Genomic DNA, 14,643 nt, shown 5'->3' on the forward strand with positions numbered 1-14,643 from the left:
TTGGGGATGGAATCCAGCCCTGTGCCCAGGGAACAGAAAACATGAGTGGACAGTTAGAGCTCTCCTTCAGAGAGTGATGTGTGTCTGCCCTGTTCATCAGGCCTCAGTCAGCCAGTTGGAGTTTATGTACAAGGCTGGGTTGGTGAGATTGATGGTTGATGTTCTCTGTTTATGCTGAGTTATTGCCCAGGTAGCTGACCACTCTTTCAGTTATAGACAAGGAGGGAGGGAACAAAGACAGGAGCTTCTCACAGGAGCCCCCAAGCTTCAGCTATCCTGAATCTTACAGTGCTCCTACATGTAGGCCATGGGATCATTACTGCCAGGGACTCGCTAGATTATCACTGGTGGAGTTCACACTGTGGGTTAGGTTCATCCAAACATGTGGCTGTTCTTAAATACCTGGGAGTTTGTCCATGGTCGTCCTCACATTTCTTATCTGGGTTAAATAATGAAAATGTGACTATAATTTCTGGCCCATCAGAGCCAGGCTCTCTGGACTAACTGAGACTTTGATTCTTAGGGCTTGAATGCTGTGTTCGATATCCTGGTGATAGGCAAATTCAACATCCTGGAAACTGTCCAGAAGGTACTACATAAGGACAAGTCATTAGAGGTGAGTTACATGCTTTCACCCTGAGCCCAGACGTGGAAAATGTCAAGTACCAGCCAATTTAAAATGCTGTTTTCCAAGTATTTCTTATGGTTTGAATTCTAAAGTAGGCAGCTTTTTAATGCACTGTGTCAAATGGTTTAGGTAGAATAATCATACTTGGGGTTGGCATGTTTATTTATTTTGCAACACTGGGGATTAAACCCAGGGCCTCCATCATTCTAGGTAAGTGCCCTGTGATTAACCTATGTCTCCAGCCCTTTTTTCTACTTTTTATTTTGAACCAGTCTTACTAAGTTGCCTAGGCTGGACTTGAACTCTGTATAGCCTCCAGGCAGACTATATGGCCCAAGGTATCCACACTCCTGTCTCAGCCTCCTAAATACTTGGGATTACATGCTGTGCTTTAGTTGAAAGTCTTCAACGACAGGAACTTCGTGGTGTCCTTTCAGAACATTGGCACACTCAGGAATGGAGGCCTCCTCTTCCGAATGACCCTGCTTACCTTCGGAGGCACCGGCATGCTCTATGTACGCTGGAAAATCATGGGTACAGGTCCACCGGCATTTACTGAGGTGGACAATCCAGCCTCCTTTGCAGACAGCATGTTGGTCAGGGTAAGTATTGAGCCTGGACTTCTTTTTGATTATTTTCTTTCCCCATCATCTGTAGAGAACCAGTGGTTCTCAATCTGTGGTTCTCAACCCCTGTGGGGGTAACCAACCCTTTCACAGGGGTCATATATCAGATATCCTGCAATCAGATATTTACATTGTGATTCATAACAGTAGCAAAATTACAGTTATGAAGTAGCAATGAAAATAATTTTATGGTTGGGGATCACCACAACATGAGGAACTGTATTAACGGTTTCAGTGTTAGGAAGATTGAGTACCACTGCCATTAGATCCTTCATCCTTCCCCGTCTTCATCTCCGCCCACCACCACATTCCCAAGTCCCTAATAAATGGATACATCCTGTTTTACTGTTATCAAGATAAAGCCAACTTTTTATTATGCTGTTGGGAAGGATATGTGTTGGGTTTTTATATAGTTATCTCCTGGTGTCCATGGGGAATTAGTTTCAAGAGCTCCCCATAATTCCAAAAACCAGGTCTTTTTAATAAGGTAAGAGTGTTTACATATAACCTATACCCATCTCCCCTATGCTCAAAACTGTCCCCAGCTTCTACACTGTAGCTAACACAATGCCTGGTCTCTGTTCTTGCATGATTCAGTGAAGCCCTCACTGCTCAGCAGATTTAGGCTTTGGACTTTGGAACTTTCTGAAAATTTTTTCTTCCAAATATTTTCAATCTGTGGTTAAATTCTGGGTTTGTGGAATCTGTGGATTCAGGCCCACAGAGAAGAGAGGACCAACCATGATTCCTTTCATGAAAAGAAGGAAAAGCAGCCCCTTCTATGATGATGCCCATCTTACTAACGTGCTTTCTGACCCCATTTCTGTTGCGGCAGGGAAACTGGCATGGCTGAATCAGGACAAAACGTAATAGCACAATGGTATTACAGGAGTCTGACAGTATCAAGATTATTCACTTAGGTTCGCCTGTTTTTCTAAAGATCTCAAGCCAGATTCCTAGCTGTGCACTTTGCAGTGAGAAATCAAGAGACTACTCAGGGCTGAGCTCTATTTTTAAATTGTTGGGTACACTGTTGACACCAAGGCCTAACCATGTCAGAGGCATTAGGTAATACTGTGTAAATGAGCCATAGCCTAGCCAGAAATACAACACCGGCATTGCCTGGCCCAGTGGCTTGGCTGTATTTTTAAAGTATTAAAATCTGTATGCAGTTAATAAATTACAGATTACAGTCCTCTACTCAGAATACAAATGGCCAGTATTTCATTTTACACAACTGCTTCCTGGAACAGGAGCTTATGAATACCTCGGAAGTGAGGTTAGGATAGATGTGTTCTTTCAAGTTCAGCGTCAAGTAAGTGTTTGTTTTCCTTTTGATTGACAGGCCATAAACTATAATTACTACTATTCATTGAATGCCTGGCTGCTGCTGTGTCCCTGGTGGCTGTGTTTTGATTGGTCGATGGGCTGCATCCCCCTCATTAAATCAGTCGGTGACTGTAGGGTAATTGCTCTAGCGGCACTTTGGCTCTGCCTAATTGGCCTGATATTCCAAGCTCTGTGCTCTGAAGATAACTGCAAGAGAAGGTAAGAGGCAGCATGGAATTCTAACTTCCACCCAGAAGCATTTTGCCGAGTCCAGTGCCCGTCACTTTTAGTAGCTCTGTGCATAGGATATCTAAGGACATTTGTTCTGAATGTGTGGCTACAAGGTGGGAATAATGACTGGCTGCAACTCGTAGGAAAGGAAGTTGGAGGAGCAGCAGACTGGTGGCTGTGTGCCCCCCGCCCCCCAAGTAGCACTTGGAGATCTCGCTGTAGGAGGTAAAGTGTAATTTATGGTCAGAACAGAGGGTGTAATTGACGTGTGTTGGGTCCATTATTTCACAGTTCTTCTTCAAAGAAGCCCTTGCAAATTCTGTGCTGATCCTTTCTGTTGTCGGGCACAAAATAAGTTGTAGCCCCAAAGAGATATTAGACTTTTTCAACAGATTAAGAGGTCTTTTGCAAAGGGTTATTGAGGAAATAATTGGAGAAAACAAATATGTTCCATGAAAATGAAAACCGTTTAAGGTGATTTCCACAAAGCCTAAGTGCACATGATATTAAATGAGTAATTTCTCAAAATAAATTAATGTTTTCTACTTATGTGTGTCCTTAAATAGGTTGATTCTAAAGAGCAATAAACTTTAGTCCCAATTGGTTCATTTATACATGTGAAATAGAATTTAAAACAAAATACTGTAAAGCACGGGGTCCCAGAGAAGCCACCAAATGTGACCTCATTTCTTCATTTGCTCCTTTGCATGTGAGACAGAGACATAGTCTCTCCATAAACATGGTCTGCAGATGCTAGACATGTTTCACAGATACTGTGTTTGTGCTTTACTGGTTGTGACATAGTAACAAAAAAAACGATAATTTTTTCTTTCAAATTTTACAAAGTTTAATCTATTTCTATATTGTACTGGTTGGTGGGGGGGAGTCATATTAAAAACTACATGGATTTATTGGGGACCAGTGTTCACTAATCCAGGAATAGATTAAATGTAATCTTTCTGACTTTATTGATACAAGCGTATGATTTGGATGTTTCTCCCACGTACTGGCTCCTGAGTACCTCGCTCTGTGCTGTCAGCTAACTCCCTCTACTGATGTCTTTTTCCTTGTTAATGTCTTTTCTAAACTGATGGCAAGAAACAAGGAACAGTCTTTATTGTTGCTTATGTCTTGTGAGGAGCTTTTCTTGAAAAGTCCAAAACTAGTTGTTTATGTAAATACTTTTCATCTTCCAGAATCCTTACTCTGGGTCTGGGATTTCTTGTGATTCCCTTCCTTCCTGCAAGCAATTTGTTTTTCCGAGTGGGCTTCGTGGTCGCAGAGCGTGTCCTCTACCTCCCCAGCGCTGGGTACTGCATGCTGCTAACCTTTGGATTTGGAGCCCTAAGCAGACACACTAAGAAAAAGGTACCATGGGGCTGGGGAGATGAGTCTGTGGGTAAGGAGCTTGAACCACAGCACTAATGTAAAATGCCTGCCATGGCTTTGCATGCCTGTAACCCCATGCTTGAGAGCTCTAAGCCAGGCAGATCCTGGGAACTCACTGTCCAGCAACCTAGCAGAAATAGCCAGCTTCGGGTTCAGCGACCCCATCTTGAAGAAGTAAGGTGAAGAGTGATGAAGGAAGACACTTGATATCCCCTGTGTACCCCATGTGTATGCACCACACATGTGTATACACCAAAAAGAAAAGAAAAATATACCGACCCAGAGTGCTGCCGCCATTACCATAACCACCGCATGTTGCTTACTATGACATCTGCCAACTCTGTTCAGAAACCAGTTGCCGCTGTTATCCTGGGCATTCTCCTCATCAATGCACTGAGATGTGTGGTTCGCAGTGGCGAGTGGCGGAGCGAAGACCGGCTCTTTCGAAGTGCCCTGTCTGTGTGTCCCCTCAATGCTAAGGTACCTTGCCCACTAGATTCCTCCTCAGAACACTTTACTGGAAGATGTAAGTCCTCCAGCAGAGTAAGAACATTTCCCATGGAGCAGTCAATAGTGTTAACCATCATCAGATATTTGGGTTTTTTTTTTTTTTAGTGAACTTGTTATGATTGCATATATTTAGCTAAAAGAAATTATTATATTCAAAAGAAATCATTAAAACCAAGCAGTATTTAAAGTTGTGTCCAACCTCCAGTTCCTGTTGTCTCCTCACTTTGAAGAGACTGGGAGTGGGAGGGGTGTCTCATCTCCAGGCTAGGGCTGCATACAGCTCCTCTCCTAATCTTTCAGAGCACACCTTTCAGAATCCACACTCTGGTGATAGGAGCTTATTGGTGAAATTATTCAGGCCACTCCACGTAGTTAAAAGGGAGGTTATTTTGTGGGGTAACTCACAAATGAAGGGATAGGCTACAGGGTCTGGGGAAGACGTAGCACAGTCCGGCGATGTTCTCTAGAGAACTCTGTTCGGTCTACGTCTATCATCCAGGGTCCGGGAATCAAGAGAGGGCGCCACATCCGGATCTTGGGTCTTCAGGGCCCTCTCTTGGCCCCGCCTTATAGGCGTGATAGTTACGGAAGCCTCAATGGGGGTTGGAACTTCCAGACCAAAGCTGGAATGGCTACCCACTACAGGAGCTGGCCTCCTTCTAGCTACAATATGAAGATGGCAATACCTGTGAATAGGCTTGGAACTTTAAAATAGATGGTTGCTCACTGGTCCCCATGCATATCACCCTGAGTTCTCTGCTTGATGAGGCCTCTTGCCGGATTAGATAAGCATGGATGTATGTGCTTTTAAAATTGGCAGTGTTTTTGTTGGAGAGATCTAGAGGGGATTTATGTCACTTGTATTTTTGGTTAAATCTAAGCTTTTTACTTACCCAGCTGTGCAAACTCTCAGGGTTCTTTTTTGTAAGGAATAACGCCTTCCTGCTAGGTTTCTTGTGGAGTGAATGATGACACCATAACACAGTGGTCAGCACATAGTAGGTGCTCTGGAAATGTTAGCATTTGAGATTTCATGTTCATTTGGCTTCACTGAACAGTAAGAAGAGAATTCCATTGGCTGAAGTTGGGCCAAGACTCTAAGGTAGAAGTCTCCTGTTAGTATACAGATTATTGTGTCATACTGATAGCTGCCTTAGCTCATTTGATTGGAATTGCCTGGAGTGTGTGAATGGATCCTGAATGGGGGAGTGTAGACGAATTGCTAAACGGTCTTATAAATGAAATATGCGGAAGCAGCTATTAGGGTGAATGCTGAAAGATCAGAGAAGCAGAACAAGCCACAGCTAATCTCACCCCACCAACTCTTCAGCTGATCCTATTTCCTCAAACTGGAAGCCTCTGAGTCTTTATCCAAAATGGATCTCAGCTGAACTGCTGCTAAAAACCTCAAAGCTTAAAGGGCCTTAGTTCCTGGTTTTCATGCCTTATATACCTTTCTGCTTCCTGCCATCACTTCCTGGAATTAAAGGTGTGAGTCTTTCCCAAGCAAAGACATGAGATCTCAAGTGCTGGGATTAAAGGTGTGTGTCACCATGCCTGGCTGTTTCCAGTGTGGCCTTGAACTCACAGAGATCCAGATGGAACTCTGCCTCCCAAGTGATAGGATTAAAGGTGTGTGTGCACCATTTTCTGGCCTCTATGTCTATCTAGTGGCTGTTCTGTTCTCTGACCCTCAGATAAGTTTATTAGGATACACAATATATCAACCACAAGGGAGTTTTCTCAAGTTCTCAATTCTATATTCTATATTAAGGAAAGCAGTAATTTCCAAACAAAGTTATATAGAGAAAACTAGTGAGCACATCACATCTTACTATGACCCCAAAGTGAAGACAAGTCTATGAAAGCTGTGACTCCTTGCTTGTCCTTTTGGGTTTTGTTTGTTTGTTTGTTTTGGTCACTCATGTTTCATAGTTAAGAGTCTTAGAAAAAGTGATTTACTTCAAGCTTTTATCTTTGTTTTGCTGAGCAATCACTATCTTTTGTAAATGAACCTTATTAGCAGTTTAATTTCATAGATGTAAGATTCTCTTTACATTTACTTCCCTGCATGGACAGCAGTAATTGCCCATTCTGTTTATATAGTTCCTCACTGTGGGGAGCTCCAGTCTCTACCCAAGGCGTTATCATTAATCCCATTATCCTCCTGCTAAGGACTTAGAGGGCATTGCTTCATTTTCCCAGATGAGATAAACTGAGGCATAGAAAGGGGTAGCTGGCACTATTTAGGTTGGTAATTTGAGTGGCTGGGTAGAAATCCAGCTTGGTGTTTTGCTGTGCCCAGGTGACGTAGTAAACAAGGGACATGGCATATATTTGCTGTCTTGGCCTGAAGATCTTATCAGCATGTGAATTCAGCCATAATAGACTGGAAACCAGACAGTATACACATGGGCATCACATGGTCACGAGTATGTCTGTTTCTCTTTTTAACTAGGGTGTGCATAAAGACCTCAGCTTCAAGCCAGTTTACTATGATAATCATCTTTCTCCAGAGCTTTTCTCAATGCCATTTAATGTAAGCAAGATAGAGTTTCTGTTCGGTTTTAAATGTTCCTTTATACACTGAAGTGTCAAATTGTCTTTTTTTCAAAAAGCTGTGTTGATCTCAGGAAAGAATGCTCCCTTTGGAAACTGCTGTGTCCTTTCCATCCTTTTCCAGGGGATTCATTTTCTGCCTCTGAGTATTAAGTAAGCAGTTGGCACCTGACTGTTGTTCAGACCCAGATTTATAAACCGAGATTCTCTTTTTTTTTAACTTTGAAAGCTTGAGATATCAGTATAGGTAGTACTGGTCCCTGGCCTGCATTGAAATTACCCACAGTGCCTTGCATGTGGTAAGTGCCTAATATTAGTTATTGAATTGGGCCAAATGGAAATTGTGTTCATCAAGCGTACCGTGTGTGAGATTCCAAGCACTGAATTTATTGGCAGTCATTTTAGTTTTTAAGGCTTAAACATATGTTGCTTTTAATATCAACCCCATGATACAGTTCTAAATTATTTTAACAATGAAAGGACCATATACTACCCCAAGGTATTTCCTTAAGGATGATTACTGAATTTTTCTGTGTTTAAACATTTTAGGTTTAGCAGTCCTCAACGTCGGCAGAATATTTGAAATAGCCAGTTTCTAAAGCAACGGTATTAAAAGTGCCTTTCATTGTGGATGCTGTTACTTTTTTCCCATGCAACTGTCATTTGGTGGCTGTGGCTGTTTTAATCTGGCTTCATTGTCTCAGCATATGAGGTACAAAGGCTGGGGGAAAGCTGGATAAATGGCCTCTCTCAGTCTTTTGTATACCACGATAAAGAAAATCTCTCATTTTTAAACACCACCAACAGTAGCGTGGGTGTCCGGTTTGTTTTCTGCAGTGGTTGGCCCACTCCAGACAGATGTTTTCTTTTCACAGAATTCCCTGTTGAATCCATAGAGTGAGAATGTCTTCTTAATTTTGGACTGACTTCTAGGTCTGAATCAGATTTCTGACTCATTCTGTTTAAATAACTGCTATCCAGCTTTTCACAGTGGCCTGTCCCCTCCCCTAGGATTCTGGCCTGGCATTCTCAGTGTCTGGCAGAACCCTGACCATGCTGCAGAGGGCAGCTGAACTCTTTTTGAGGGCAGTTTATGGAGAGAACAAAGGAAAGCAGCAGGAGCTGTGGGCAGAAGAGGCGGGAGCCATACTGACGTCTGAGTCGAAGCTGTGTCTGTGTCCTGGTGACCAGGAGGACATCCCTCTGGGCGGCACGCTCTAGCTTCCCATTCTTTCTGCATGGAATGGATGAGGCCACAAATACTATCGCCTGCTCTGGCAATAGCGTGTACTGAACTGCTTCCAAGCTGTAATGTAAAAATGAAAATACCTATGAATGGATAGTATTGTGGTCCAGGAAGTTTCTGGTGTGCGCGCGCTCGTGTGTGTGTGTGTGTGTGTGTGTGTGTGTGTGTGTGTGTGTGTGTGTGTGTGTGTGTGTGGTGAGGAAGGTGGTGCTCAGGAGTATTACATCAACCTAACATTTCTCTGCTTCGGATTTCTTTCATTGAACTAGGTAAATACAAATGTAATTATTTTAGAACTGACTTTGTGAAAGGAATCTGTAACACACTAGCTTATAGAATGGCACACTGCCCTGAACCCTTCCAGAAATCCAAGCATATCTGAGGCAGTGCTGTAACTGGGTTGAAACTAACAGTGTAGGATGGGTTCATTTTCAGAGCACAGCACTCCATCCCTGCTTGAATTCATCCATTTGCTTGGGTCACCACTGCCTAATGCCTGAGACCATGAGCCTGCAACAACCGAGATCAGTTCTAAAGGCTAGACCTCCAAGACGAAGGTGCCAGCAGGGCTGCTTTCTGTGGAGGCCTCTCCCTCCATGTGTCCTCGTGTGGCTGTTCCTGTGCACAGCCTTCTTCTCTGTCTGTATCCAGTCAGAATGGATTGGGGCTCCCTGTGTGACCTCACTTCTCCTGATTACACCTTAAAGGCCAGGTCTTCACAATCACATTAAAAGGTCCTGGGCTCATTGTGTAAACACTGAGGGACTATGTTCTGTCGGTGACACATCACAGAAGGACAGCAGTTGGTGTCAAGAAGAGAAGTAGACAGTGTGATGAGGCATCCAAGTGGCCTAGAACAATCAGCATCTTCACCCAGCACCTGGGAAGCAGGTGTACTGTGGTAAGAACTGGGCTTAGGAAATGGGGTTCAGATGCAGCCTCACAGTTTCTAATAAGATGCTTAACACCAAAGCAGCTTATCAGCTCAGAAGGGGAGGCAACTCCCTCAGCTCCGAACTGCTGTGGGGAGAAGGTATTGGCCAGGAGCATGTCAGATCTTGGTGGCCCTCAGTATGAGGTGATGTATGGTGGTGTTCATCCCGTCCTGGGATTACCTCTGTTTTTTATGGTTCTGGGAAGAGCTTTGGATTGTCAGTTGAGACCTCGGATGATGTTCTCGGGCCAAGGCCATCCTGTTTTTCAAGTCTAGGTCCCAGCTCCCTTTTTTTGTTTGTTTTTGTTTGGTGTTTTTGAGATGAGGTCTCAAGTAGCCCTAACTGGCTTTGAACTTTCTGTGTAGCCAAAGATGACTTAATCTGATCCTTCTGCCAGTGCTTTCCAAGTGCTAGCATTGCAGGCATGCACTACCACACCTGATATTTCTCTGCAATATATTCTGAGACCATGCATAAGAAAATACTCTGCATCGCCCCCCCTCCAGATGTCCTCATTCAAAAATGGTTAAGAATTTCTCGTTGATTTTCAACCATGAGTCCTGTTTCTTCAGTCTTCTTTGCAAATGCCTTCTTTACTCATTAATGATTATTGTAGCAGGAATCTTAAAGGTACTTATTAATAAAATCAAACCTGAGGCCAGTTATTGGGGTGAATGCTGGAAGATCAGAGAAGCAGAACAAGCCACAGCTACCTCATCTCACCCGTTCCTCAGCTGATCCTGTTTCCTCAGACTGGAAGCCTCTGAATCCTCATCCAGAATGGATCTCAGCTGAACTGCTTCTCGAAAGCCTGAAAGCTTAACCAGCCACATGCTTCTAGTTCCTGGTCTTTACGCCTTATAAACCTTTCTGCTTTCTGCCATCACTCCCTGGGATTAAAGGCTCACTTCTTGGGATTAAAGGCGTGAGTCACCACGCCTGGCTGTTTCCAATGTGGCCTTGAACTCACAGAGATCCAGAGGGATTTCTGCCTCTGGAATGCTAGGATTAAAGGTGTGAGTGCCACCATTTTCTAGCCTTTGTATCTAGTGACTGTTCTGTTCGCTGACCCCAGATAAGTTTATTAGGGTGCACAATATTTTGGGGAACACAATACCACCACAGATGTTCTCTTTCATTCTTGTTTGTTTATTGGTTTTTCAAGACTGGGTTTCTCTGCATAGCCCTGGATGTCCTAGAACTCACTTTGTAGACCAGGCTAGCCTCAAACTCACAGAGATCTGCCTGCCTCTGCCTCTTGAGTGCTGGGATTAAAGGTGTGCGTCACCACCGCCCGGCTTGTCTTTCATTCTTAATGTACATAAAACTCTCACCATATAAATTAACCTTTTTAAGACCAACAAGGTGAGTTAGTAGGTAAAGGTGTTTGCTGCCAGCCCTCAGTGGAGGCTTGATGAAGACATGAGGATGTGGCTCCATAAGGAGAGACTTGGCCTGCACACTGTTATAGTAAACCAGAAGTGACCTTCTCCGAAGGAAATGCCAGAACACATAACACACACCCACTGTCCTATCATATGATAGCTTCCACTGTGTTCTGAGTTATCATCAGGGACAACCCCCCACCCCTTAGACTTCACAGTCTCTCTCTTAAACTGAGCAAAATACATTTCTGTATTAAAAATTGGCAGCCTGTAGCATTTTGTTATACCAAAGGGAAGCAGGAAGACAGGACTTACATCAGGGTAGAGAAAAGACATGGAGACGAGAAGTGGGATGGTGTGTGAACAGCAGCAGGTGTCTGATCACCAACAAACACCCACAGACAGAAGCCAGGCTGGAAGAGCCTCTCCCTCAGGCTTAGACTTTAGAACTGAGACCAGCAGTGCTTTGTGATGCCCAATTGGTGGCATCTTGCCATGACAGCCCAAGTACACTGACCTTGTTGCTCTCAAGCAGTGCCTCAACAACCTGTTGTTGCCTAGCTGCTCCTGGCCAATGTGAATCCCTGCCCTCAGCACTCCAGCAACCCTCAGCCTTCTGTCCCAATATCGGCTTCCTTTCATCTCTGCACTCTGCATGGGTTGCCTCTTCTTCCCAGGGCATCCTCCATGGCAAACCTTTCCCTAGTAGCTAGGACTTTTCCTTGGGCTCTCTGAAACTAGGACATACCCTTTCCTGCGCAGTGACATGGGTACCGAGGTAGTAGTTTGGTGATTAGCCAGGGGTGCTGTGAGACAGGACTTTGGGCTTTTGCCCCCATGTTGTCCCCAGCTGCTGGTACAGTGCCTTACTCAGTCATCATCCATCACTGCCTGAAGGATGAGGGATGGTCGATGTTATTTGGTACCTTCTTAGTTTAGGCTGCCATAAGAGAACACTGTGGACTGGGTTTAAATAGTAGATTTTTACTTCTCAACACTGTGGAGGCTAGGGAGCCCACAGTGAAGGCACCTGTGAGTAGTGGTGCCTGGGAAGGACCCTCTTCTGGTTCAGGGACAGCCATCTTTTCAATGAGACCCTAACATGATTAGGAAAGTGAGGGAGACCCACCTTTATGACTTATTCACCTTCCAAAGTCCCCACCGTCTAACTCCTCAGGTCAGGAGTTAGGATGCCGTTGTATGAATTTGGGGATGGGGACAAAAACACCCCACTCATGATGCAGGGGGTAAAATGCTTGCAGTGCACCCTGAAGAATACGTGGGACCAGAAAGGACTGGATTTGGGCAAATGATAGAACTATTACTTCTGTCTCGGGTCTGCAGATGACTGGCTTGTGAGAGAGGAGGGCATGGGGCTTCGCAGACAGCTTAGTTTTGTGACTTCCTGGTTTTCTCTGGGGGTGATACAGCCATTTTCCTTCCTGTCACATTCACAGCTGTGTCTGCTTACTGCCCCCTGACTTGTGGTCTGTTCTTACAGCTTCTTACATGAGCCTGTGTCCAACCCCCCATAGGGCCTTTTAGTTCTTGCGGATGTTTTTTGGGTTTTTTTTTTTTGTTTTAAATTCCTTTCCCTTCTGTCTTCAGTTAGAAGATTCGTTATATGTCCGGCTCTGAACAAAGAAGTCTATGTGCTGATAGCCAAATTGTCACCTGTGTTTTCAGGTTCACTACAACATTGGCAAAAACCTGGCTGACCAAGGCAACCAAACAGCGGCCATCAGATATTACCGGGAAGCAGTCAGGTACACACATGTGTGCGTGGATCTTCACTTTCCGAGATGCCTGACTCTTCCCTGAAAGAAGGAAGACTCTTCCCTGAAAGACTGTTTGATCTTGGCTGATTTCTAAGTGTTGGGTGAAAACAGATGAGCAGTAACAGTCTGTTTGGCTTTTCCCTCCATTTCCAGACTAAATCCCAAGTACGTTCATGCCATGAATAACCTTGGGAATATCTTAAAAGAAAGGAATGAGCTCCAGGAAGCAGAAGCGCTGCTGTCATTGGCTGTTCAAATTCAGTAAGCGTTTTTTTTTTCTTAGCTTTCTGCCAAGGACAAAGAGTGCATCTCTGGATTTGGGCAGTCATCTAATCTTCTCTTTTTCTTGTTTATCTTTTGTAAAATATGCTTTTCCAGGCCAGACTTTGCAGCTGCGTGGATGAATTTGGGCATAGTTCAGAATAGCCTGAAACGGTTCGAGGCGGCAGAGCAAAGCTACCGGACAGCAATTAAACACAGGCGGAAATACCCAGACTGCTACTACAACCTTGGGCGGCTGGTAAGGGCAGGCTGCCCCAGTTTCCATCACCTGAAACAGAGCCCTCTTACACGCCTCCAGGACGTTCCACATTATAAAAGTCCGTATGTGTTTATCTCATTTCAAAGTAGTGATCTGATTTCCTTGTATGTACTGCTAAAGTATCACAAAGACAATAGATTAAATGAAAATTCTGTATATCCCTCTGCCCTGGGAAACATACTCCAAGGGCTCACTTCCCGATAAACATTGTTTTTTTTCTGTTTTGTTTTGTTTTTAAAACATGGATTGAATAGAAACGTAAGATTTAAAAACAAGCCTGTAACTGATTTCTGAGCTTCCTTGTTCTCTTTCCCCAAGGGAGCAGGTCTCTTCTTTTGCAAGGGGACATTCTGGTTAGAGCATTTATCTGAAAGGGCCTTGCAGTTACTTAATGGAAATAGAAAGTAAGATGTTTGAATTAATCTATATTTCTGGTTGTTGACAGAATATTTAAGGCAATCTGATTGCTCTTAATTTTCTTGACAAAGAAAATAATGACCCAAACAGCATAATTCTTTAAACAGGAGTCATTAGATTTACTAGGTGAAATTGATAAGAGAAATACTTTTTGTCCATCTGAGTCAAACTGGATTGTATGCACAGTGATGGGACAATTAAAAAAGAGTGTACAGCTTCACAAGTAGGTAGCATCCACAGGCTCTTTAAAAAAAAAAAAGAAAAAAGCTTGTTTATCTTCATTTGAAATCCCTGAAGCATTTTCATTTTATGCCGTCCTTGTGTAAACAAAACCAGTAGTTGCCCCACATTATTTTACTCATCCAAATAACCACCTCAACTCATATTTGATAATTCAGAAGTTCCATATAACATTTGTATTTTCTATCAAAGATAATAAATATCCCCCTGTCTCTGGGAAGCAGACCTCCCTGAACTCTGAACTTTGACCTGAAGACCATGTCAAAGCAGAAGGGCAACCCAAAAAACATTGGACATTTGGGTTTTTTTAATAGGAAGTTGAATTTTTACCATGAAAGAAATAACTTTGGCCTTTAATGTGTTTTTTCTGGAATGACGTGCCAGGATTTTGTGAACTGCACAGGTAGAATGAACAGAGGAAATAAAATGGTGAGACACATGGCAATGAGCAGTAGGACTGACTTTCTCATGATAGACTGAGGGGGTCCCTGCAGGCATCATACAGGGAAGCAAACCTGGGCAAGAGATGTCAACCTGGATCAGACTTCCAGGAGTCTAATGCCAGCCGGTTCACTGTCAGCGTATTTGGGAAAAGGTTTGCAGGCAACAATCAGTCCAATTCCAAGCGCACAATAAAGCTTAAGGAATGACTACATAGAAACTCCTTTACAGAGAGTATGTGACCTTGAGGGTATGTTCCATAGCTGAAAGGCCTAGAATCTAGTGTGGTCTCTGACCGATAGCATAGAGGTCAGCAGGCCATAAAGTGCATGTGACATCTACCCTAAGCATGGGTAATGGTCTAGGGAGGGAAGAGTCTGGGATAATC

The 14,643-nt window shown here is 43.7% G+C and overlaps 1 protein-coding gene across 4 annotated transcripts in view; it reads left to right on the top strand.

The window, feature by feature from the left end:
- Window positions 1-14,643, top strand: part of Tmtc4 (transmembrane O-mannosyltransferase targeting cadherins 4) — a 64,261-nt gene that overhangs the window by 35,688 nt on the left and 13,930 nt on the right. For 2 of the 4 annotated variants that reach the window (XM_052732377.1, XM_052732380.1), the window contains exons 7-15: window positions 524-616; window positions 1,066-1,230; window positions 2,600-2,802; window positions 4,011-4,182; window positions 4,552-4,683; window positions 7,172-7,252; window positions 12,525-12,604; window positions 12,770-12,877; window positions 12,995-13,136. In XM_052732377.1, the coding sequence (XP_052588337.1) occupies window positions 524-616; window positions 1,066-1,230; window positions 2,600-2,802; window positions 4,011-4,182; window positions 4,552-4,683; window positions 7,172-7,252; window positions 12,525-12,604; window positions 12,770-12,877; window positions 12,995-13,136 (1,176 nt within the window). The remainder of the gene's footprint in view (window positions 1-523; window positions 617-1,065; window positions 1,231-2,599; window positions 2,803-4,010; window positions 4,183-4,551; window positions 4,684-7,171; window positions 7,253-12,524; window positions 12,605-12,769; window positions 12,878-12,994; window positions 13,137-14,643) is intronic. The other 2 variants (XM_052732378.1, XM_052732379.1) reach the window with 2 other exon arrangements.

The sequence above is a fragment of the Peromyscus californicus genome, unplaced genomic scaffold, assembly GCF_007827085.1.
Source record: "Peromyscus californicus insignis strain IS unplaced genomic scaffold, ASM782708v3 Scaffold_12__1_contigs__length_115047231, whole genome shotgun sequence".
In the NCBI taxonomy this organism is placed as follows: domain Eukaryota; kingdom Metazoa; phylum Chordata; class Mammalia; order Rodentia; family Cricetidae; genus Peromyscus; species Peromyscus californicus.